At 40.6% G+C, this 24,088-nt stretch overlaps 2 protein-coding genes across 2 annotated transcripts; one reads left to right on the forward strand and one right to left on the reverse strand.

Annotated features, from left to right (window-relative positions):
• Positions 1 to 18,700, reverse strand: LOC104456581 (5-dehydro-2-deoxygluconokinase). The gene is made up of 17 exons (XM_039299597.1): positions 18,649 to 18,700; positions 17,056 to 17,234; positions 16,881 to 16,949; positions 16,678 to 16,767; positions 16,475 to 16,552; positions 16,328 to 16,402; positions 14,792 to 14,844; positions 13,727 to 13,877; positions 12,568 to 12,678; positions 12,043 to 12,169; positions 11,780 to 11,874; positions 10,782 to 10,920; positions 10,032 to 10,084; positions 9,691 to 9,934; positions 2,336 to 2,425; positions 202 to 279; positions 1 to 65 (listed from the first exon to the last, which is right to left on the reverse strand). Exons 1-14 carry the CDS (start codon positions 18,698 to 18,700, stop codon positions 9,851 to 9,853), a joined length of 1,356 nt encoding a protein of 451 aa, XP_039155531.1. The 3' UTR covers positions 1 to 65; positions 202 to 279; positions 2,336 to 2,425; positions 9,691 to 9,850.
• LOC104429153 (WD repeat-containing protein WDS homolog) lies at positions 18,608 to 22,917 on the forward strand. Its single transcript, XM_018866528.2, is given in 6 exon segments — positions 18,608 to 18,765; positions 19,010 to 20,017; positions 20,816 to 20,917; positions 21,676 to 21,760; positions 21,763 to 22,310; positions 22,519 to 22,917. Coding segments are annotated over 5 exon segments (1,668 nt in total). The 5' UTR covers positions 18,608 to 18,765; positions 19,010 to 19,372; the 3' UTR covers positions 22,807 to 22,917.
• The last annotated feature ends 1,171 nt before the right edge of the window (positions 22,918 to 24,088 follow it).

The raw sequence follows: 24,088 nt of genomic DNA on the forward strand, positions 1-24,088 counted from the left end.
GAGGTATCTACACCATCAGCCGTCAGCTCCTCTAAGAGGCTTTTACCATGGATGTCGTCCGCAAGCTAGTGAGTTCACAAAGCATGCAGAAAATGGTTAGCTAAAATCCAAATGTGGTCCTCTAAGGTACCAGTCAGACATTTGACTAGCTCAAAATGGAAATTTTTAATAAAAGAATTGACAGATATTTCAACCAGTAACCTTGGAAATAAGCCTTGCTCTCACACCTAGACGAGCCAAACATGTTGCAGTGTTCGCTGCATCTCCACCTCCTTGAATCTGACATTAGACATTGGATTTAAAGAAGACTGCAGAAGTCTAAATTTTTTTTTCTAAAGCATCATTACTGGCATAGAATTTTGTTGCATGACATCAACATGAATGAGAAGTGGTTCGAATGATCAAAACTAATTGACACAATCATTGATAAGCGAAGAAAAAGAAAACAGATTTCCTCCTGCTGATGTCTTATCTCTGTTCAATCCTCGCACTTATTCTCCAGGTTCGTCACCTCCCAACATCTATATTATGAAGCAGAGTAACATTTCGTATGGAACTTCTCATGGTTAAAATGTCTGATGATCTTCTAAATAGGCCAGATTCCTCGCTATACTTCTCTATATACTCTTTTATCATGAGGATAAATTGGCTCCCACACGGAGCCTAAGTGGCCTTCCGCACCTCGTGGGTAACCAGGCTCCGATACGTTTGTATTGACTCTGCCTTAAATGGCGTGGAGTACGTCTCTATATACTCTTTAGCATGAGAAGTTGCCGTGAATCACATGACTCTTTCACCTAAAATAGTCAAGTGGTCCCTTTTCCTTTATGCCGAGGAAGCCCATCTTGGATAGATGAATTCCGGGCTTTTGAAGTACCGCACCAACCTAATGGACCATGCACCCTAGGCCAGGATGAATGACGCACAACCTATTTGTACTTCAGCCGGTGTGAAGAATCAAGTGCATGAGGCATTTCAAAAAGTTCACACTAAATTGATCATGTATAAAATTTTGGCTCTAAAATTCTAAAATTAGAAATTCAACAAAACAGCAAACATGAGTCAGAAGAAAAAATCACAAAGCAAATATTCTGACTTTACCGATTATTTTCTTTGTTTTGTTAGACTCAAAAAGCAAAATCAATGAGCAAACATTTTAAAATTGCAAGGATTTTTTTTTTTTTAAGAAAGAAAAGGCGAGATAAGTGCAACTTTCTTCACCTCTCAGTAACTTTGTACTTGTTTCTTGTTTGACCTTGCTCTGTTTTGAGATAGAACAACAGAGCTTGGAGCCTTATGCAAATATTAACCGCAAGGATCAGTGCTGGGGAATGTTTCGGAACCAATTTAAAGCAAGTTCTCGATTTGTGAAAATACCCTATCCGGTACATAAGTTATGCGCCTCACAGTCTTATAATGCTTTGTGCCAAAACCTTAAGAATCATCACTTTAATGCCAACATTATATAAACGATCAATTTAGTGTCAAAACCTTTTAAAAGAAATTATTTAAGTGATTCTGATGAACCACGTCAAATTTTCTATTACCAACAAGCAATTGCTCTTTAAAAGTTGTTAACAATAGTTGTGACATTGATACTAGAGATGTGCAAAACGGAACACCTAAACCAAGAACCACCTAAATCGGACTGGATTGGACTGGCTGATTTGGTCTGGTTCTTAAGAGTGTCGGTCCGATTCCTAGTTCCTAAAAGTGGAACCAGTGTCTAGACAGTCCGGTTCCCGATTCCAATGGGGAACCATATTAGACCGACTAAATATACTTATTTATTTTATTATTTCTTCAAAAATTAGTAAATGCAAAGTAAATACTATCTTGGTCCGGTTCCAAGTAGTGGGAAAAAAAGTAATACTAAATAAATAGTGGGAAAAGCAAGTGATCGGTTCCATTGGGCCGAACTGGAACTAGACCCAACCGATGGTTTGGTCTTGTTTCGGGTCCTAAGACCAATCAGTCTGGCCCCTGGTTCCACTTTTTGGGAACCGGACTGGACGGGAAATCAATCACCCCTAATTGATACCATCCTTAGCCCCTTTCACTTCTCACTTGAGGCAAATAGCAATAACTTCTCTGCAAAATTCAGGCTTCTTGGGCATGCTCTTTGGGAGGAAGACATGAGCTCCCCTGTAATTCTCAGTCGTTTGAACCTCCTTATAAGTTGCCCAAGACGCAAACCAACACGAGAAAAATCTTCCCATATGCAACAGTCAGTCAGCTCACACACTTAAAAATAAAAAATAAAAACTAGTGCATAGCTGTGAAAGGGCTGAGGAACAGATTAGGAAGAAATCAGAGAGGAAAGAAAAGGAAGTACTTTCATGCTTCTGCATCTGGTTTTGTCATCAGGCTTGGGGAAAGTGGACAGAACAGCCAAGTAATCCAGACAAATCCCACCGAATCCCACCTGCGTTTCCCAACTCACAAACATCAATCACATTTGTGTGAAGTTTTTTTCGTTTTCTTCAAGGATGTGAAGAGGTAGTGAACTTTTTGTGTTCTGCTTAGACGTGGCATAAATGAGGATGTATGCTAAAAGAGTGGGTGACGCAGACGTACAACGAGGCACCGCCCTGGCGATGGAGGAAGAGACCTGGAGGACATGACCGATGCTTTGGGAAAAGAAACGAGAATAGTCAAAGAGATAAGAGGCAGAAGAGAAACAGTTTTGAGGGGGCGCGCAACACGGGAGACTATTTATATACTCTTTTTGTTTTCTTCTACGGAAGGGAGTCGCGGACGTCGCCTAGTTGATATAATCCTCCTCCGTCTAAAAAAACCCTCTGCCGCTACCGCTAAACAGCAGTTTAAGCAATGGAAGACCCCTTCGGCAGTTCTTGGGTGCTAATAAATATAACATGAAGTTATCATGACCATGGACAAATGAAGGTTTAAGGTCCAAACATAGCAATGAGTAGTTAAGCACATAACATGCTTATTGGAATCTCGTTAATCTAAGATAGGAAAATCAAAGAAAATGGAAACGGAATGGTTCGGAGTTACCCCTGATGGGGGAGAGAGCTTGTGAAAGAATACACATGCCTATTTTGAGTTTAATTCACACGGTTAGCTAAATATTCATTTTGAGTTTAATTCATGCCTTTAGCTAACTCAATAATTACACGATATCTTATTTGAAGAGACTTTCTTGCCCTAAGTATCTTTTTAGAGCTATGGTGATTGACTTGCCAACCTCAGACCTTTAGGCTTAGTAATTACTAACTTAGTAATTACACAGTATTTTGTTCGAAGAGACTTCATTGCTATCATTTATTTTGAGTTTAATTCATGCCATTAGCTAACTCAATAATTACACGATATCTTATCTGAAGAGACTTGCCCTAAGTATCCTTTTAGGGCTATGATGATTGACTCACCAATCTCAAACCTTTAAGCTTAGTAATTGCTAACTTAGTAATTACACAGTATTTTGTTCGAAGAGATTTCCTTATTGTCAGTAACTTTCTAGGGCTATGGTGATTGATTCATCAACCTCGGACCTTTAGGCTTATTGTTTGAAGGGACTTCCTTACTGTAAGTATCTTCGCGAGTTTAATTCATGCCATTAGCGAAATTCTGAATAGTAATTACACGATACCTTGTTTGAAGAGAGGCTTCTTTGCTGCAAGTATCTTTCTAGGGCTATGGTGATTGACTCACCAACCTCGGACCTTTAGGTTGAGCTCGAAGAGGTATGGTTCGTAATAATACTTATCGCATTCTTGATCAAATTCTTACGAAATAATTATTCCTTCATCAAGAATAAGTATCCCTTGAATGGGGTGAAGGAATAGATATCCCATACAGTTATGAGTATATTTAGTTTTATTTCCAGAAATGACATTACATTTGTATATTTAATTCAATTTAGAATTAATTAACATAACTAAGATAAGAATTTTTTTTATGTTAAATATGAATTGTCAATTGTTATCGATCATTATTAAGCAATACTTTAGAGGATTCAATTATAATTTGTAATTAGACCATGATTTACAATAAGTATAATGTCTAATACAAGATAAAGTGTACATCCAGAATTATATCATAATATATTTATCTATTTAATAAAGCATAATTAACTATAAAAAAATTATTTTAATCTAGCTAATTCATCTATAATTAAACTGCAATTCATCATGAATTTGTAATTACATTGCAATTGTAACATACTTGGTTTTCCCAACTTATTTATTTGGAAAAATAATGTATCACTTTATATGAATTAGTTATTAAGATTAAACTAGTTTATGTGGCGTTAACATGTTCTAAATTTAACTACAAAATGATTACAATTTTTCTATTTGTTAATCATGACTTCACAACATATTTGAAAGGGCTAATATCATGAAAATGATAAATTAGTAAACTTATGACAATTTTACCCCAAATTAATTTTTTGACCATGAAAAACTTAAACTTGTATACCGTGATAAATTTACCCCCCGTTAATTTTCATTAAATTTTACTATTGACTAGTGTACCAGGTTCGTAGCTTTTACCCTCTATTTGTCGCAGCATACTAGTTTATGATTTTTCGTAATATTAATCCAATTTAATGAAAATTAACATACGACAGATTTGTCACAAATGTACCAATTTGGGGTTTCTAATAAACTTATTTCATGTATACTAGTTTGGGGGTTTTGAAAGTAAAAAAAAAAATAGTTTAGGGTGAATTTGTCGCAAATATATTAATTTTGAATTTTCATAATATTAACCCTATTGAATATTCATTTTCAACTGAGAAACTTAATATCCCATGACAATATTTTGAGTAAATAATAAAATTATATATCACAACTTGCGATAACTATAAATAAAAATGCTGTGATTTTTTATTCTTAAATTATAATAACTTACCATTGATGATTTACTAAGGATATGAAAATAAAAGGAACTATGCTCTAATTGCAAAAAAAAATTAAACTATCAAGGAGTCATGTAGGGCATTTCGTTTGTTGCTCCTAAGTTATCCCTCCTGCAATTTTGGTAAGATGAAACCAAAAACATGGGTGTCGAATAAGTAGGTCAGGATCCATCTTGCAAACCAAAACAGAGAATATTGCCGCTCTCGCCCTTATTCTTTCCACAAAGTAGACATGACATTTTAACTTCTTGAACGTCACAACAGGAAAGGGAATAGAACATATTAACTTTTAAAGATGCTCTAACTTTGGATTATAAGAACCAAAGGAAAGGACAAAGCATGTGGAAGTCATTAGATTTTTTCGAGGATTTCTCGCCGGTCAATTCGGGGTCAATGCAAGAGTCCAATACGGTAGTAATGAAGTCGATCCCTAATAAAAAAAATTTAAATTTTGTTAACAAATGCCTCTGGGGCATTTTTTAAGTGTCTTTGATCAGAGTTAAATTACCAAGGCATTCATCATGCAAAACGCGACAACCAAGGCATTAAAAAACTGCAAATTAAGAAATTATAAATTTTCCTTTGGTAGTTCGTCAACAAGTGCTCTTTTCGCTAAAGTGGTTCAGCTGGTTTTTCCCAAGTAACTACCATCTAGACGGATACATTGTTGGTAGAGTCCTAAAAGATTCTTCCCTGAGTTTATATGTCCAATCTTCGAGGACAAAATGAGATTTCCAACCAATTGCGGACTTCATGAAAGATTGAAGAAAGATTCATGGACGTCCGATTTTTATTTTATTTTTTCTATTCTCGCTTTCTGGGTCAATGGGTGGAGCATGCTGCCCGGAAGAAAGGCACTCCTACTGGCAATTGACGAGGAAGAAAGCACTACTTTTTGAGACTTGCTTTACATAGAGTCCATCAAAACTAAAGAAAGAAATTGCGGGTACCTCTTGCTGTTCGTGTGACGCACGAGGCTCTCCTATCTATGAAGTGCCCCGCACGGTACGCGCACAAGGCATGAGGATGCACAATTTTCCCAAGTTCAGCGGCAGGAAAAAGTAGACAGAAAGTTAAGTACCAAAAATTGGGAGAGAACTACACTATCAGTGTCATAAGTTATGTACGGTGTTCACTTTGATGCCAAAATTTTCCGTCGAATCACTTAAGTGCCAAAAAGTTTGAAAAACAATCATTTTGGTGCCAACTCCGATCAAATTGACCATAAATCCGACGTAATACTTTTTATTAATTTTTTACGCCGACGTGGCTCACCGAAGAGTATAGTCAGCATGTAAACCACAAAAACAACGTCGTTTGGTGTCTCTCCTTCAATTCAAAACTCTAAACCCTAAATCTACCGAATAATCTCGGCCACCGCCACCCTCTTCATCCTTTTCTTCTCCCTTGCCGTCCTCTCCGCCGCCACCCATAGCGCCGCCAAGCACCACCACCTCCTCCACTACCTCGACAAGTTCGGCAACCGTGGCGAGCAGGTCGCCGTCAATCCTCCGCCTCCTTCGAGAACCCGTGCCTCCACAACGCCTATGTTGCCCTCCAGGCCCTAAAGCAAGCCATCCTTTCCGACCCCAACAACTTCACCACCATGATCGGCCCCGACGTCTACGTCTCCAGCTACTCCAATGTCTTCTGCTCCCCCGCCCCAAACGACTCCGACGTCTGCACCGTCACTGGTATCGATGGTTTTCCCTCCTCCTCCCCCTTCAACCGCCCACATCCCTCGCCTCTACCTCCGCTAGTGATGGGCCGCCGCTCCATAACGGCCCCGCACTCCGGCGGCGCGACTCCGACCCCGACCTCAACTTAGCCACTCAACGGCCAAGTCGAAGGCCGTGATCTCGCTCAAGTGTGAACCTCACGTCGTCAAGCGATGGCAGCCGAGTGAGCTAGGCCGACAACCAAGCAACGGCGACCAAGTGAGCTAGGTCAATGGCCAACGAGGATCGGAACCCTAATTTCAATCTCCAAATTAAAAAAAAAGAAAAAAGAAAAAAATCCCCGGCGTCATTTTTGTGAGACCATCCACTTAGGACGGCAAAACGTCGTCGTTTTCTAATGTTGTTTCTCAAGCCATGTCAATTTTTTTTTTTTTTTAAATATAAAAGCCATGTCATCATTTTGGCCGGAATCTTTTGGTGGCACCAAAGTAATCGTTTTTCTCCAATTTGATACTTAAACGATCAAATTAAAACTTTTGGCACTAAAGTGAGTGTCGTACACAACTTATGGACTGATAGTGTACTTCTCCCGAAAATTAGGAAGAGAAATTACTCACAGCATGGTCGGTAAACCGAGATGAATCTAAGAATTCAATGTCATTCTTAGTCCCAAAGTACAGTTGAGACGCATGACTATACTCGCGTGATTATTTTAGAAGAAAACTCGTGTGATCATTTTGATAAGATAGAAGATTGATTGGGATGGCCCACAGGCAAACACGCGTTCTCATTCTATAGCTAATAATCAAATCATTGATGTTTATTGTCAACCGTCAATCATAATCTTTTCTTTCGTAACCAAATGATCAAAAGGGTGTAACCCACCGGCGGGCAGCTACGCTGGTAAGGGTCTTGTTCCTCATCGCTAAAGTCGCAAGTTCAAACCTCCGCGTTGCTAACCCATCTTAAGTGGGGGGCATGGTGATAGGATCCTATACTAACCTTTATACTAACCTTCTTCCAGGTATAGTGGTGGTCTCCATTGGGCCAATCAAGCCGGCAACGGCCATGAGCACCCATAAGATGTATCAATCCGGATCCTGGATATAAAAAAAAATAGAGGGTGCGATGGGGTCCGTCTCCCACAACCTAACTCCAAAGTCTGATTTGCCAAATAACTACAAGGACACTTGTAAGTCAACCCATTCGAATCTCCTCCAGTAAATTTCTTTGTCCGCTTTTTCAGCCCCCCAACGGCAATTCTTTCAGTCGATCGGGTTAGTCGCAACTAATTGGATGAAGATTTGCTGAGGAGCAGACGGCCCTTGCCTCCCTCGAAACGTTGAAATGATTGGGCCAACTATCACGGGGGAGAAAAAGACGAGCGTTGACCGGGTAAGTCTTTCTTTTTGTGCCGACGAAGTCAATAAAGTCGACGTCCTATGGGGCTCGTGAGGCCGACATCGGACCAAATAGAGTGGGGAACACAATAAGTGAGAGACGACTAAGTTTGAAGACTCGACTTGCAAGCATATCACCAACGTGATTCCGAGCGGACTATCCACCAGTCGTGGCAAAACTTTAAATAAATAGTACCAACCACGCAAGAGATTAGGTTTTCTAATAGTAATGTCTATATCACGCACTGAGACCAAAATGGGCTGTCAACGTCGTAGAGGTGGTAGGGATGGAAACGAAGACAAATATCGTCTGAACTCGACCGTACGAAGAGGACAAAGATGAGCTGGCCCGCCTGCCACGTGTACCAGACCTGGACCAGGCAACTTCTGAGAAATTTGGTATGATTATTTCAGAGCTCCAAAACTTAAATTATATCGACAAGGGCCTGTTAGGTCATCCACCGTGACTCACGAGGGACGAAATTTCCCGACGACTTCTCTCCCTTATCTTTTCTTTTTCATCATTTTGTCCACATTCAGAGAGTTCAGTACTTATATTGGTCACAACGCACCCGCACACCCCCTGCTTTGTTTATAGTGTATCCATGCATACGGCTGAACTGTACCTTGTCCTGACTTGATGACACTTTCGTACCGCGTGCCGATGTTTACAGCGATACTCATCACCAACTCGCGGATCAACCTCATCGTTTGCATTAAATAATCGAATTAGCGAACGGCTGGGGCCTGCAGGCAGACGTATGACTTGTTGCAAGAATTGACAGACAAATCATTTTAAGGATTTGTTTGGCAACTTGCTAAACAGTAAAATTTCTCCTTTTGTTTCAAGAAATATATTTGAATCCATTTGATAAATTTTTATTCCCGAGAATAGATTTAGAGTAAAATCGAGAAGCAAAAAAATGTTGATTCTTTGTTCCTGAGAACAATTCCAGAATCAAACGAACTTATTTTTATATTCTCTTCTTTCTTCTTGTTCTTATTCCCTCTCTTCTTCTTCTTCAACCGCCGCCGCCCACAGCCACGGTCGCCGGCGACCGTCCGATGAGCTCGTTGGAGGCTCGCCAAGTCGTGGCGAGGTCCAAAGGAGCTCACCTATGGCCAAGCAGCCTCTCTCGCCACCGGCGAGACTTGCCTCGATCGGCAAGCTTGGCCTCGCCAACACCGGAGGCTCGCCAAGCCAGGGCGAGATCCAAAGCAAGCTCACTTTGGTGGCCAAGCGAGCCTCCCTTGGCCACCGCCGAGGCTTTGCCTAACCGAGTGAAGCTCGCCCAAACCCAGGGAGGCTCAACCGCCTAGATTTAGCAAGGCCGAGCATGCCTAGCCATGACTTGGTCAAGCCTCACCCAACTCCGCCGGCGAGACTCGATCGACGAGACACGACCTCGACAAAGGCCGACGATGCTCCGATGAGGTCGCCCCTCGTTTGGCCTGTCATACTGATCATCCCAAGGCCGACAATTGGCAACCTTGAAGAAGAATAAGAGAAATAAAGGAAAAAAAAAAAAAAAGAAAAGAAGAAAAAAGAAAAAAAGAAAAAATAAATAAAATTATTTAAAAATTAAAAGAAAATGATTTGAAATATAAATTTTAAGAACGGTGCCAAACGCAATTATTCCTAGAATTGAAATTTTTAACTTACCAAACGGCTTAAAATACTTATAAATTGTTCCCAAAAATATAAGCGTTACCAAGTACTCACCAATGGATATAATGCTGAAAGGGGAAGAAACTCTTCAATTCGAATATGATTCCACCATGTCTCTCTTGTCCGTCCCCAGATTCCCTCTTTTGTCCAGGCCTCAAGTATTTGGGTCCCCCAGATTCCCTCTTTTGTCCAGGCCTGAAGTATTTGGGAGCTATCAGCTCAGAAAGGGCACTAGGCGCGGATCTGTGAGGTACGGGAGACTAGTTCGAGCTCCCAAAGCTCGACAATTTGCAGCAGCCTAACAATTAGATGATCGAAAATCACGAGATGGACTCTTCAGCTATGAAATAACTCTCAAGGAGACGTTTAGAATAGTTTTTTTCATACAAACTCACCACTTGAGCAGCAAAGGGCAACAATTTTTCAGGCGACATGTTGGCACAGATGGCTAAAAAGACATAGAAGATCATCAGCATCAATAACAGCCAAATCTGTCGGTGAATCCTTCAAGAAATATATCATCCAGATGTATCACCATGCTAAAAGAAGTGCTAATTGACGTTTGATAAATAGTCACAAAACATGCGCTATAGCCAAGAAGACTAACTAGAATAAATGATTGAACTTCTTGAATACAGCCATGTAATAAAGTAAAAGAAATAAGTAAAGAAAAATGACCCAGCAGGTGAGATGAGATTGTGCTATGGGAATGGCCTGAAGAAAAGGATAAAATCCCTAATCGAGACATCATGCCCTCACAGTTTTATGGAAATAAATAGATATGGAATGCGCCATTTAATTGGTGGTTACTTGGCCAAAAAAGTCAATAATCAATTGATAGAAGCCCTGGAAAGTCGATATATCAGATAATAAAGAGTAAAAATTCTGCCAATCTTGAAATGGGAAAATATGGGATGAAGGTCCAGGGAGAAAAATAAGGCACTTAAATTAATCAAAGAATATGGTCCCAAAAAGAAAATTAAAGTGCTTTTGATGCAGTAACAATACTGAACTCAATAACTGAAGTCATGCCCATAGTAAACTAATCATGTAGATGGACATGTTTTTTGATCACTTGATAGTTTTTTTGGCAGATGGCATGTAATTTATATAAAGAAAACGTTCTCAGTTGACTAAATATGTACCATAAAGGGTTGCACCAATGAATGCATCACCAGCACCAGTTGTATCAATAAGCTCTTGTGGTGGAATCTTCTCAGCTGTTCCCAAGAGTAACCTCCCATGCACAGTTCCTATCCCCTTAGCTTTCAATTGTGACACCGACTGAAAAGGAAAGAGAAAGTGAGACGCCTTAAGCCCCAATGATGTTACTATAATGTGTTTTATAAATAGAACTAATCACTGTAAAGAAATATGACAAAAACTGGAAATCAATTACCAAATGGATAACAGAAAGCCCTAATGATGTTACTATAATGTGTTTTATAAATAGAAATAATCACTGTAAAGAAGTATGACAAAAACTGGAAATCAATTACCAAACGGATAACAGAATAATAACAAATCCCAAGCTGAAATGAGAAAATCATATTATCTGTTTGTTGTCCCATCAAGACAACAAGAGAAAAAGAAATGCTTTTAGAGCACAAGGATTGGCCTCTCAAACAGGTTGCACTTGGGAAAAGTAAGATCCACCAGATGAGAATAAACCTTACTACACCACTATTTGGTCACTGCACATACTTTAAAAAAGTCTCCAACATATTTGTTCCAAGAAAGTTGTGGACGCTAGTTATCCTAATTCATCTCTATGTTTTACTCAAATCAACTCTTGATAAAATCAGCTCTGCCAACTACGGCTTGTCCACAATTCGCAATGGTCCTTTTAAAACACACGAAAAGAGTAGAAGATACCACGCGTGCTGTACAAGCAAGGGAATTTGCACTCCTCAGTTAGAGGCCCCACAAAAGATTGAGCTGCGGGTGACTCTGGGAAGTACATAACTGACGAGATGACTTTGCATGAGCGTTCCTTCTAAATTGCAGGCTCAGAGGTTCTACTAAAAACTAAAAACAAATTTGATGCTTCCCAAGAACTTATGCTGCTCTTGTCACTTCAACTAACTACAGCCCTAAATTTGCAATCATGACATCTATATTACTGTTTGCAAGCATACACTACCGAGGAGACATATGTTGGAATGGTAGCAACATCATCTTTTCTCTCCTTCAGAATTTCTAACAAGTTGTCCACATCCACTTCTTCTTGAGAATTACCTGCAATAGGGAAAAAGAAATAAATACTTTCATAACTAACCCTTGCACTTCCAAATCATGCAATTCTTTGCTGAACTAAAGAGAGTGTTGTCCAGCTTTACCCCTAATTTGCATAAAGATAAACACAACTCGAAGGTCAAAACTTAAGCATCTGAAGCGTGAACTGACCCTCAGTACTCCTCTCAAGCATAATGGACCCTTCACCGCCCAATGTCACAATTACGAACCTCAGATTTGGTAACCTAAGCATCACTGATACAAGGGCGCTAGCAAAAGATGGCGCATCTGTCCATGCCTGTCCCATAAGAAATTTTGGATGCATATTAAACATTCGTAACATTACATACAAACAAGATGCATTCACCACAATTAATATTAAAGGTTTGCAATTCAGATCAAATTAAATATGAAAGCGGAAAAATATCTTTGACTGCAACTAACTGTAGCGAATAAAATCGAGAAGATTGACATGCTAATTAACATGGAATAAGGATATATATGGAAGAAAGTTGATACTATCAATGGTGTTTTGCCAAAAAGAAAAACATTATACAAAAGACTTCAAAGTATACCAACAGTTAAAAAAAATGGCACTTGGTCAACACCATACTGATGCAAATGCTTCAATGGGCATTGCAATTCCTCCTAAAGCTTTGCATGGGCAAGTAAATGCTACATAAAAAACCAACTTGCCTGTGGGAATTTTGCAGAACACACTGCATAGTCAGCCAACTTCAAAAGGTCATCCAAACCTTCTCTTGGCCTTTCTGCATCAATTAAAATAGGAATTTTCCTGCGAACAGCCTGCACTTTAAAACCCAAAATGCCGACTACTCCTCAACAAGTCACATTCTTTTTCACAGAATCAACATTTTTGCCAATATAATTATCTACCTGCACAAGTTGAGAAAATTTATGGAGATGGAGAAAAAATTAGTTAAAAGAAAAGGTTAAAAAGTGATTTAAGAAAGGAAAAAAATTATTGAACACCAATAATATAGTCATAACCTCACAATTGGGCAATTCCCTATACAGATTTTAAAAGCTTATTACTATGGGACACATACTTGCACCTTGGTGTTGAGCTTCAGAGAGATTCATTTGTTAAGCTACAATAATTGTCCAAAAGAAACCACTAACACCACCTACTTTAAGTTGCTCCCCGACTACTATATTCAGTTAAGGCCCTTTGAATTAAGATTTTCCACTAATATCAATTGTGTAAAACTGATTAGCAGATAAGAATTCCACAATTCCATCTGCCAAATCTACTACATCTTGTTTGGAATTACCATAACATGTGAAAATTAAACCACATGCAGTCACCATAGCTGTAGGCCCTTCTCCTCCTTAATCCCTACACATAGAACTCTAAAAAGAAAAGTTTTTTCCAATCCTAACAAGCATGCAACATTCAGATGTGATGGATTAATCATTGCTTATGTGTTCCAAAAGACAATTACCATGATAAAATAATGAGAAGATCCTGCAAAGATGTAGATCTAAAATACCTAATATGGAACAGCTTACACCTTAGTGATTCATTTTTTTCACATTGAGCATCCAAATATTTAAAAGATAGCCGTGTAGGGATATATTGGCTGTTGTGACATCTTAGACCTCAGAGTTTGGACCTAACAGGGGTGTATAGGCCAACTCATTCCCCGTAGACCAATAAAGAATGTGCAATTGAGTGCAGACAATAAGCAGCACAATATATCCAACTGTTATAAACTTCCCTAATTAAGCTTTCAGGGGACATGCAGGTCGAACAGCATAATCCCATGGCAATAAATGTTTACAAAGGAGAAAGAATAACTGCCAGCACTAAAAGAAATGCTTGATGCATTACCTCTTGTGCAACAACTAAAGCAGTTTCATACAACCTTCCATCAAAGTAGACAATCCTTGCTCCATCAATTGCAGATAGCAAGTTTGTTTGAGAAAGGTCATGCGGCACCATAGGTGGATATCCAGGGGTATGGATACATGTACGAGTTTTCCTGCGAGAACATATGACAACTCATTAAAACTACTATTAGTCTAGGGTGCTTACTGATCTAAGCAACTTTAAGCATACGACAAACCCAATCGAACAAAATACAGATTTTTGGTGACTCTACAAAATACAGTTTTTTCACAAGTCTGTGGCTGTGCACATGCATTATTAGTCTAGGGTGGATGGACATCTTATGGCCTAATGAGATTCTGTAAAATTTCATTACAGCTCGCTCCCTCCCTCCCTCCCTCCCTCCCTCCCTCCCTCACAAGTGGCTGTGCGCTTGCGTGCACATGTGCATTTTCTTTTTTTTGGCTGCCATAGCAGAGCATGCCCAGTATAAAGAACTTTTACAGAATCTCATTAGGCCATAAGATGTCCATCCTGAAATATCAGTAAACAGCCACAATTGGCAAGGTTATTACAAAAAGGAGCATCAGTGCGGCTTGTTTACTAACTCTCGACTCTTCAAAGTGAATTAAGACAAGATCATTTTGCTATAAATTATATGACAGCTAACAAAAAAATATCACAAGAATGGACCATGAATGCAATGCATCTTACATGTATAAATTTTCCTTCAATAATGTAAACAGCATATTGGTGTGACAAGTAGAGAAACATGGCCATCGTTTCTGCACTTTTTGGGCAATAAAGGAATATCTATCTCTTGACAATCCTGCCATTAATAAAAAGAGATCCAAGCTTAGGTTTATCCCTACTAGTTATTAATTTATAAAGACCAGGCTTTAAGTCAACAAGGGTAAATAATCCAACTGCTCTTGAACCTAGAAATTTAGATTCTTTTCCAATTTGTTATAGTTCTTAAATCTTACTTTCCTCAAATTTAAGCCCTCAAATTTGGGGATCACAGACAAAGGTAAGGAGCAGTAGTAGAATAAAGGTGAAGACTCTCACATTTGATCGTCAACAATGATGTATGTGAATGGTGAATTACCCTCCTTGGCAACCTAAAACAAAAACACAAAATAAAACAATATTAAGGTTCTCAAAGCCGTGGAATATTACTCTTCATTGAGCAGTTCTGTATTTACTGCATGAACTATACTTGACTTTCTATCTAAAACAGAAAGAACAATTACTAATTAGCTGATGAATAAAATAAGGAATTAAAAATAATATGATGTACAATCACGGTAGGATCCTAAGACCATGGCAAATTAACAACCTAAGCAACAGAGTAACCACTGTAACTCATGAGAAGAACTCAGGGAAGCAATTAGGAAACTGATGATATGAGATTCAACAAGCAAGTGGCATTTAATATTTAGTTGGAAAAAGGGCAAAACCTTAGTGTGCTGCAGAATATCTTGTCAAATGCTTCAGTTCAGTTTGTTCAAATGAGAAAAACAGCAATTGAGATTAAAATGCAGAGCATTTCAAAGGAATCTCCTGAATATTTCAGAGGAATCTCTCTTGAGGTGCAACATCCAAAGCCATACTTGAAATGCATAGAGAGATCAGAAGGAATGGAGGATGACTGGCTAAAATTATTGCACAGAAAAGTTAAGCACGGTTGGAAGTTGAAATGATAACAGAACAGAACAAGAATCAACCATTGGCATTCATATGCTAATTAAAGATGCTCCACACTCAAGTCCGTATCTCAAGCTTTTCTGTGATTTCCACCATTGTTCCATACAAATTTACCACAGAAAAATTGTCAGCTTTGGTGAAGGGGATGATTATGAGAAATATCAAACTAATGTGATCTTTTACTACAAATGTAAGAACTTCTCATAACAATATCAAGCAGGCATATCCTGCATAGCACTTTGCAGCAAAAGTGTTCCTCACTTCACAAAATCAATCCCATCTTGACCACAAGAATGTGCTCCTATCCACCTTAAAGGTCATCAAGAATTGCCACATTGCAGATACTACCAGAATTAAAGTTTCTTAAGGACCCTCTAAAGTGCTCACGGTAAATTATTGGACATCTATAATAAAGCTGAAATGACTGCAACGAAGAGCAACAGTTTCAACATTTTAATACCCCAATACAAATTGGACAGAATCATTCAGAGGTTTTAATGTCTAGAAAGGTTTGCTATATCACGTGAAATGTCTTGAAGGTGGTTTAAGAATAGTTGCATCAGTTCAGCAGAATCAAAGAAACAAGTAAATGCTCAAGTTAGTGATGCCCATGTACAGAGCCTTCTCTTGGATTTGAAAGATCCAAAACTTTCTGATAAATAATTAAAAAAAAAAAATCTGTCAAATCACAAACAAACAATGAACAACTTAAAGCATTGGACAAGTGCATTTTAACATGTACAAGTGAATAGCACATATCATTTGCACTTTGTCATTATTTACTTATAAGAATGACGAATGGATGGGATGTCGACATGTTACTATATCAAAGACAACAACATCACAGACAAATTTTCACAGGCCAGTTTAGCAATCGAAATGACAACCAGAGCTCACCACCAAAAAGGAAGTATCAACACCATCAGCCTCCAGCTCTGCCAATATACTCCTGCCTTGGGCATCATCAGCAACCTAATGATCGTCACATATAGTAACTCCCAACACAAAAGCCACATAAAATCTGCAAAGAGATGTTTTCGCAACCTTCGAAATCAGCCTCGGTTTCAAGCCCAAACGTGCAGCGCAAGTCAAGGCATTACCGGCATTCCCACCGCCTCGAACCTAAGCAAAGATGTACCGACCAGATTTTAAAATCGCGGCTAACAAAAGCAACGGCGTTATGGAAAAAGTAGAGAACGAGGATAAGGAAGAGGGAGTCGATCTGAGGGCGGGGGAACGAGCAAAACCTCCAAGCTGGTGCTCCGGATCTTGTCGTCGGGCTTGGGGTAAGAGGCCACCGCCGCCAAGAAATCCACGCACACCGATCCGCAACCTAGCTGCGAGTTTTTCCACAGAGAGCGGCATCACTCTTCTAACGCCACGAAACTCGTCGAAACAAGGAAAGAAGCGAGAGAAGTCGGCGCAAGTCCGCGCGGGGAAGAGGACGGACCACGACGCGGCGGTCGGGAAGGGAGGAGAAGGGGAGCGATCGGACGACATCCTGGACCTCCTCCAGCTCCTGCAGCCGAAAAGCAATCGACGGCGCGCGAGTGAGACGGGAAAAGTGCGCATCGGCGACTGAAGACACGAGAGAGAGAGGGAGGAAGGGAGGAGGGAGGGAGGACCTGGTTGAGAAGCCGAAGCGCGCCTGATTGCTCAAAGACGGCGGCGGCGGTGACGGCGACGGCGACGGCGACGACGACGACGAGAAATGGCGGCGAGGGCGGAGGAGATGGCGGTCGGGTAAGAGGAGGCCATCTTCTCTTCCGGCGAATGGCGTGAAGGGCGATCGGATCAGGCGAACCTCAGCCGTTTACGTATGCTTGCGGCTCGGACCGTTGTTTTCCTTTTTTTTTCTTTTTTTCTTTTTTTCATTTCCTTCCTTTTTTATTAATTAACTTTATGATAAAATTCGAAGGAGAAAAGTGCCCGTAAAGAATAATATCTAGGCCGACCGGGATATTTATCTATTAAAAATTCCGAGTTTGTCAAAAAAAAAAATTAAAAAAGGCAAATGTTAATTCACGTGTCGACACGTATACATGACGAGAGTCTTTCGCCACTCTAATGCACACCATAAAATTTGCAGAAGAGGATAAATGCGAAAGGCCATTCTAGACAGTAGTGTCAGTGTGCAACCATGAAGTTTCCTCGATGGTAAAGATGAGCATGAAAAGGCCACCGCGTGGAATTGATACTTTAGCAAAATATGCGTATTGAAAATCTTAAAATTTATTATAGAAATATAATTGGATTATAAATTTTTTAAAAAAATACAATTAAGTTTTAAAACTTTTAAAAAGTACCATCAATATAATGACTCAATCAAACTAATTTGATGAGTTTTAAGATTTGATTATATTATTTTAGAGTTTTCGAACTTGACTAAACTTTGTGACAAGTTATAAGACTTAATTACATTTTTAAAAATTTTAGAATTCAATTGCAACTTCGCAACAAGTTTTAGGACTTTCTTTACTTTGTTAGAACTACAATTCTTATCCCTCCAAAAATTAACATATTACATTGGAGCATTACGAGATTTCTAGCCAGGAATTGGGGTCACTCATTCGAATTTGACCAATTGCATTATTTGAGTCACTTGCGCAAGTTTAAGGCTCGAATTAGGTCTATATGCTCATGCTCTTAGAATATAGAAAAAAGAGCTACACTTTAATCATAATCCAAGCCGGTTGGGAATTTACAAAAATCTCACAATTACTTTCACTTATGATTCTTTCGCAGACCTTACTTAAAAAAAAAATTATTTCAAAAAAATTTATACAATATATATGACTCGACACGACAATATTTTTCAAAGGTTTTTCGGGATAAATCCTTCTGACTTAAATTTAAAATAAATAAATAAATTCAAATTGCTTAAGTCATGAATAAACTAGTCACAAAAAGAAGTCAAAGCATATCCATATTACAGCTTAGCGTCGGCAATAATGATAATGGCGAAAGCGAGAGTAATTAGGCCGTTTTAAGGTGAGGAGGGTGAGGAAGAGGGGCAGGGGGGGCGAATGGTAGTTTCACCCCCCCAACCCCAAAAAAAAAAAAAAAAAAAAAAAAAAAACGAAATCCAACGGCTAGCAATGAACGAACGGCGCGCGACACGCCGTCGTTTGAGCAAAATCTCAGGTGTGCCTCTATAATTGGCGAGAAATCAAGGAGAGAAAATCGACGGGGTTTCGCATCCAATTCCCCAAGCTTACTTCCCGCAAGCAAAACTTCCCCTCGCCTCGCCTCGCCTCCTTCGATCGCCATTTCTCCAACGAGTAATCCTCTGCGGGATTCCGGGAAACGGGTGAGCTTCCGTTCTTCATCTTCGGGTCCGTCCTCTCTGGCTCTTCCTGAATTTTTTCTTCGCCGGTTGTCTTCCTTCTTTCTCTCCGCGGTGCGGTGCGGTGCTCGCTGGTCTGGAACCCGGTCTCGATTTTCGCGGTGCTGTTCTTGCGCCTTCTCGCGTGCGGACGCGGTGAATCCGTGCGATTTGGCGATGTGGGTACCCGTAAATTTCGAAACTTGGCGCCGTTTTCGGTCCTTTTTTATGCTTGATTTCTGGCTTTCTCCCAGGTGTTTCTCCGGCGGTTATGGCTGGTGGGAGCCTCTGAAGCCGAGCCTGTGCGTTGAGGATGTCCGCGGTCCGTTTCGCGTGAAATCTTGTCCTGTTGTTTTCCACTCTCCTGCTTCTTTAGGAGGAATTTGCCTTTGCCAATAGGATAGCGAGTATTGAGCTCAGTGATATTTGGGCTGTTGCACCGACCGTAGGTTTTGACTGATAGGTTCTTTATCGAAAGAGGTAGTGCTAGTGAAAGCACTTCTGGGATGTCTTCGGCGATCCGAAATGATAGCCTCTGAAAAAATCTAAATTCGACTGCCCGAGGTGCGAGAATCGGCTGAAAGGGATATAAAAAGTCTTGGGAGATTTAATATGATATGGAGGATAATCTAACGGTGTTGGGCGCGGAAGGGCTTATAAGGAAGATTGAGTTCGTGAGGATCATAATTCAGTGCCTATATTCGTTGGGCTACTCAAAGTCTGCTTATTGTTTGGAAATCGAATCTGGGATCAGGTGCAGATCTCCGGAATTCGAATTGCTTGAATCGCAAATTCTTAATGGTAGTTGGGATGATTGTATAAGTACGCTTAACTCGCTTGAGGATTTGACGGATGGCACTAGGGCCTCGGCTTTGTTTTTGGTGTATAAACAGTACATCATGGAGTTTCTGAAGCAGGGGAATGATTCTTCGGCTCTGGGCATATTGCGGAAAGAGATTTCGACTTCAGGGCTTGATAGAGGAAAAGTTCAGAAACTCGCGAGCAGTATCCTTTCTTTAAAAGAAATCAAGTTGTGTAGTGTGAATGATAGAGCTCATGAGCCTCGGAAGAATTTATTGATGGAGCTGGAAAATTTGCTTCCACCACCATATATGTTGCCAGAAAGACGGTTGGAGAACCTGGTTGAAGCTGCTATTACTTCCCAAATTGACCGTTGCATGTGCCACAATTCATCAGATGCAGTTTCCCTCTTTGAGGACCACTGCTGCAATGGGGATCAGTTGCCGACCGAGACCATTCAGGTAACTGTTGCTTACATGTCCGTTTCATTAAAGCTTTGGAATCTACAGCTGATGAATGAATTCTATCAAATTTGATTGGTGGTCATCCTTTATATTTTCGAGTGATGCTGTTTCCTTGCATAAAAATTTATCAAGCATGACTTTATTTAGAATCCTCATTAAATCCTTGTCCTGCCTCGTTGGAACTTGGAAGAACTTTAGTATGAGAAAATGCAAGTCTTGTTTCAACTGGAAGTGAAGCCCCAGTGATTTTACTGAAAATTTATTCCATGAATTCGCAAGTCCATGCATAGCATAAGTAGGTCATTAGGGCTAAAAAACTTAAAGATTGAAACTTATGTCCTTATTTATTTATCCTCACATTGAATCAGCATTCAAGCGTTCTATTGGATTGCATATTTTCACTTTATAATAGGATATATTTAGTTACGTGCATGTACATGTGCATGCATATGTGTTAGAGTTCAGTTTCTACCTGTACTGGTGAGAAAAAGTTAAAAGAACCAGCTACTTGCCATGCAATCTAGCTTTCTGCCTACACAGTTAATTCATCCGCCAGCATTTTCACTTACTTCTGTAAAGGTTGTTGGTTTCCAATCAACGAATTGGTATTTAATCCTGAAAGATGTCAATTTCCGTCATGTTACCATTTAGTGGAACCTAAAGTGGGAGGGTAGGCATTGAGAAAATAAATAAACCTGAAATAATTTAATGGGCAATCTCTTGCTTCCTTCTGGTCTTTTTGGCCTGTATGTTTAGCTTGCTACTTTATTGAACTACATTGTGTTGTCGTTGCAGATTTTGACTGACCACAAAAATGAAGTATGGTTTGTACAATTTTCGCATGATGGAGAATACCTGGCGTCTTCATCAAGTGACTGCATGGCTATCATATGGAAGGTGGTTTCTGGATTCTAGATTGTAGTGCTTACAATTTAGAGCGTATCGATTACTTACTTTTGTCAATTGCACTGTTTAAGCAGTCGAGGAAGCGGGATAATCTTAGTATGTCATTCTGTGGTCCAACGCTACTTTTGTATTTAGGGATATTTTGGTGATGTTTTCTTGCCCAGCAAAAGGGAACCATTTTCTAGGCAACATAGTATTAGAACATAGTATTGAGTCTGATGAACATAGTATTAGAGCAGTTTTCTGCAATTGGTTTTCCTTTAAGAAGTCTCTTTTTATTTATTCTACAAAGTATGAATGAATGCAAGTTTGAGTTGCATATGCTTGTTATAGCAAGATTGTGATGACATGGTCTTTCCGATGAACATAATTTGGACATGTCTCTTTTCTGCTGAACTAGTCCAGTTTGAAGCTTGCGTATATATCCTTTGCTTTTGTTCCTCCCTTTTTTTAATAAGAGGAAATCTTTGTATTTTTTTTTTTTTTTTTGTACTTCCCCATTTACCAAAATTTTCTCATAAAAAGGAGAGAGCGAAGCTTTTTATTTTTATTTTTATTTTTTGTGGGGGTGGGGGGAGGTAAGGGGAATGTTTCAGAGCTTTTGAATTAAAGCTTGTTTGCATTCTTCAATTTTTTGTGGAAATCTTGTTTGTATTAATAATTAACATTTCAAGGCTGGTCTTTTTGTTATATGTACGCAAAAGATGAATTGCAAGAAAATGTGGCTGATTTTTTGTTCATGGCAATAGGTGCTCGAAGATGGTAAAGTGACATTGAAGCACATCTTACAAAGCCACAAAAATCCTGTATCTTTTGTAGCATGGAGTCCTGATGACACAAGTTGCTCACTTGTGGGAATGCAGAAGTCGTCAAGCTATGGGACGTGGAAACAGGTACATGCAAGCGTACATTTGGAGATCATGACTTCATTGTGAGCTCATGTGCTTGGTTTCCCGACTCAAAACGACTTGTCTGTGGCAGTTCCCACTCAGAAAAGGGCATTTGCTTGTGGGACTGTGATGGAACTGAGATGAAAGCATGGAGAGGGACGAGGATGCCCAAGATTCTAGACCTTGTCGTCACACCAGACGGTGTAAATCTTATCAGTGTTTTCTCAGACAGAGATATCCGAATATTGAACCTAGTGACGAATGCCGAGCGAGTCATATCAGAGGAGCATCCTATTACTTCACTTTCCATATCGGGGGATAGCAAGTTCTTTATCGTCAACCTGAACAGCCAGGAGATCCACATGTGGGATGTTGCTGGGAAATTTGTGAAACCATCTAGGTATATAGGCCACAAGCAGCACAAGTACGTAATTCGCTCCTGTTTCGGTGGGTTGAACAGCAGATTTATTGCCAGTGGCAGTGAGGATGCGCAGGTATGCTTCTTGTTTCGGCAAATCCAGTATCCACTCCACTTCAGTAGGTCCTGATCTGCATATTTTAATTCCAATTGCAGATCTATCTTGATGTGTTTGTGACAAAAGGATTTATTCTCCTAGTTCTGGCTGAGATCATCTTCGCATTTCATCCCAATGCTTTATATGATCGAAGCACAGGTCGACTAACTTTTCGAAATCTCGGCAGGTCTACTTATGGAACCGACGAAGTCCTCAGCCAATAGAGATCCTGTCTGGCCACAAAACAACCGTGAACAGCGTGAGCTGGAATCCGAGGAGGCCTCAAATGCTGGCGTCGGCTAGCGATGATCAGACGATCCGTGTATGGGCTCCATCCGGATCCAAGAAGACGGCGGCGCCCGCAGCTCGGGGCAGTGAGAGAACGGAGCAAATTTTGAACCCACTTGTACATAGTCCTTGTTACTTCGATTTATTCATCTGTAAAATTTCCACAGCGTCTTCCACTTCTCTCTGAAAAATTTTGGCGAACTTTTCTTTTGGGCAGTGTTCTTGTATCATTCCTTCATTTATTTCTCTGATGAGATGGTTGGAGCCGAATAAATGCAATCTTCCATGTTCCACTGCAGCACTGTAAATGCAATCTGTTGCTTGTGTCACGGGCTGATCGATTGGGATCGTAACCGCGCGGCGACTCGGGCACTCTTGGATCGGAATGGATCGCCAAAGCGCCTAAGCCAAGCCTTGCACAGTCGAACGCTCGCTCACTCGCCTTACCCGGATCGTAGAGAGATAAAGTATCTAGAGAGAAGAGCTCTGGAAAGAAGACTTGCTTTGTATTGCGGAAGTAGTGGATGTTTTGAAATGAAGGAGGACACCCTTTATAGTTGAGGGCCTCGGATTACAAACCATTGATCTGGAACTCTATCGGCGGACGAAATCGCACCGCCTCAACTACCGACATAATGTCGTTTACCAACTACCGACATAAATAAAGGGAACAGACTCCCGTAATCTTAGCTTAATGACATTCGCCCGCCCTTGCAATTCGGGGAGAAGGCTTGGTGGGAATCCGAGTGACAGCAGGAAGTCCACGGGCGAGTTGGGGTCGACCTTGGGGAACCTCTCGGGTCGTCCATTTCTAGGCCCGTGACATTCTCCCCCACTCATTCGAGCGACGTCCTCGTCGCTCTCAGCTCGGCGAGCAGCCTTGCGGGCTTTGGCACGATCTTTCTTGTGCTTGTTTCTCTTTGCTCGGACGGTCATGAACGAAGGACCACAACCTTCGATGATGAAGTCGGATGCGCGCGGCTCGGTCTTCGGCTTGGACGGAGCACGCGGTGCACACTCAACCTCGGGGAAGAGTGCTTGGATAGGCATGGCGTGTGTTGGAGTCGGATCCAACTTGACCGGTGGCTTCACCTCGGACAGCTTGTTGATGCGCATGACGGCCTTCAAGCTCTTGTCGAGGCGTCGGATCGACGCGATGGTCTTGGTGTCGACCACCCCTTTGATCATGGGGATCATCGACGGGCACTTTTTGTCGAGGATCATCATACACTTCGTCCTCATGTCGATCATGGCTCCCACACTCTCGAAGAATTGCATGCCAAGTATGAGATCGTAATCGTCAAGAGGGATTACCTCGAACGACATTCGTCCCTTCCATCCGCCAATCTTGACGTCCACGTCGGGTGTTGCTCCAACGCCATGGAAGTCGCCCGAGTTGATGGGCTTGTACGACCTCCCGGATGGCTCCACGCGTAGACCCAAGACCTTTGCGACCTCGGTCGACATGA

Source organism: Eucalyptus grandis, chromosome 8 (genome assembly GCF_016545825.1).
Source record: "Eucalyptus grandis isolate ANBG69807.140 chromosome 8, ASM1654582v1, whole genome shotgun sequence".
NCBI classification, from domain to species: domain Eukaryota; kingdom Viridiplantae; phylum Streptophyta; class Magnoliopsida; order Myrtales; family Myrtaceae; genus Eucalyptus; species Eucalyptus grandis.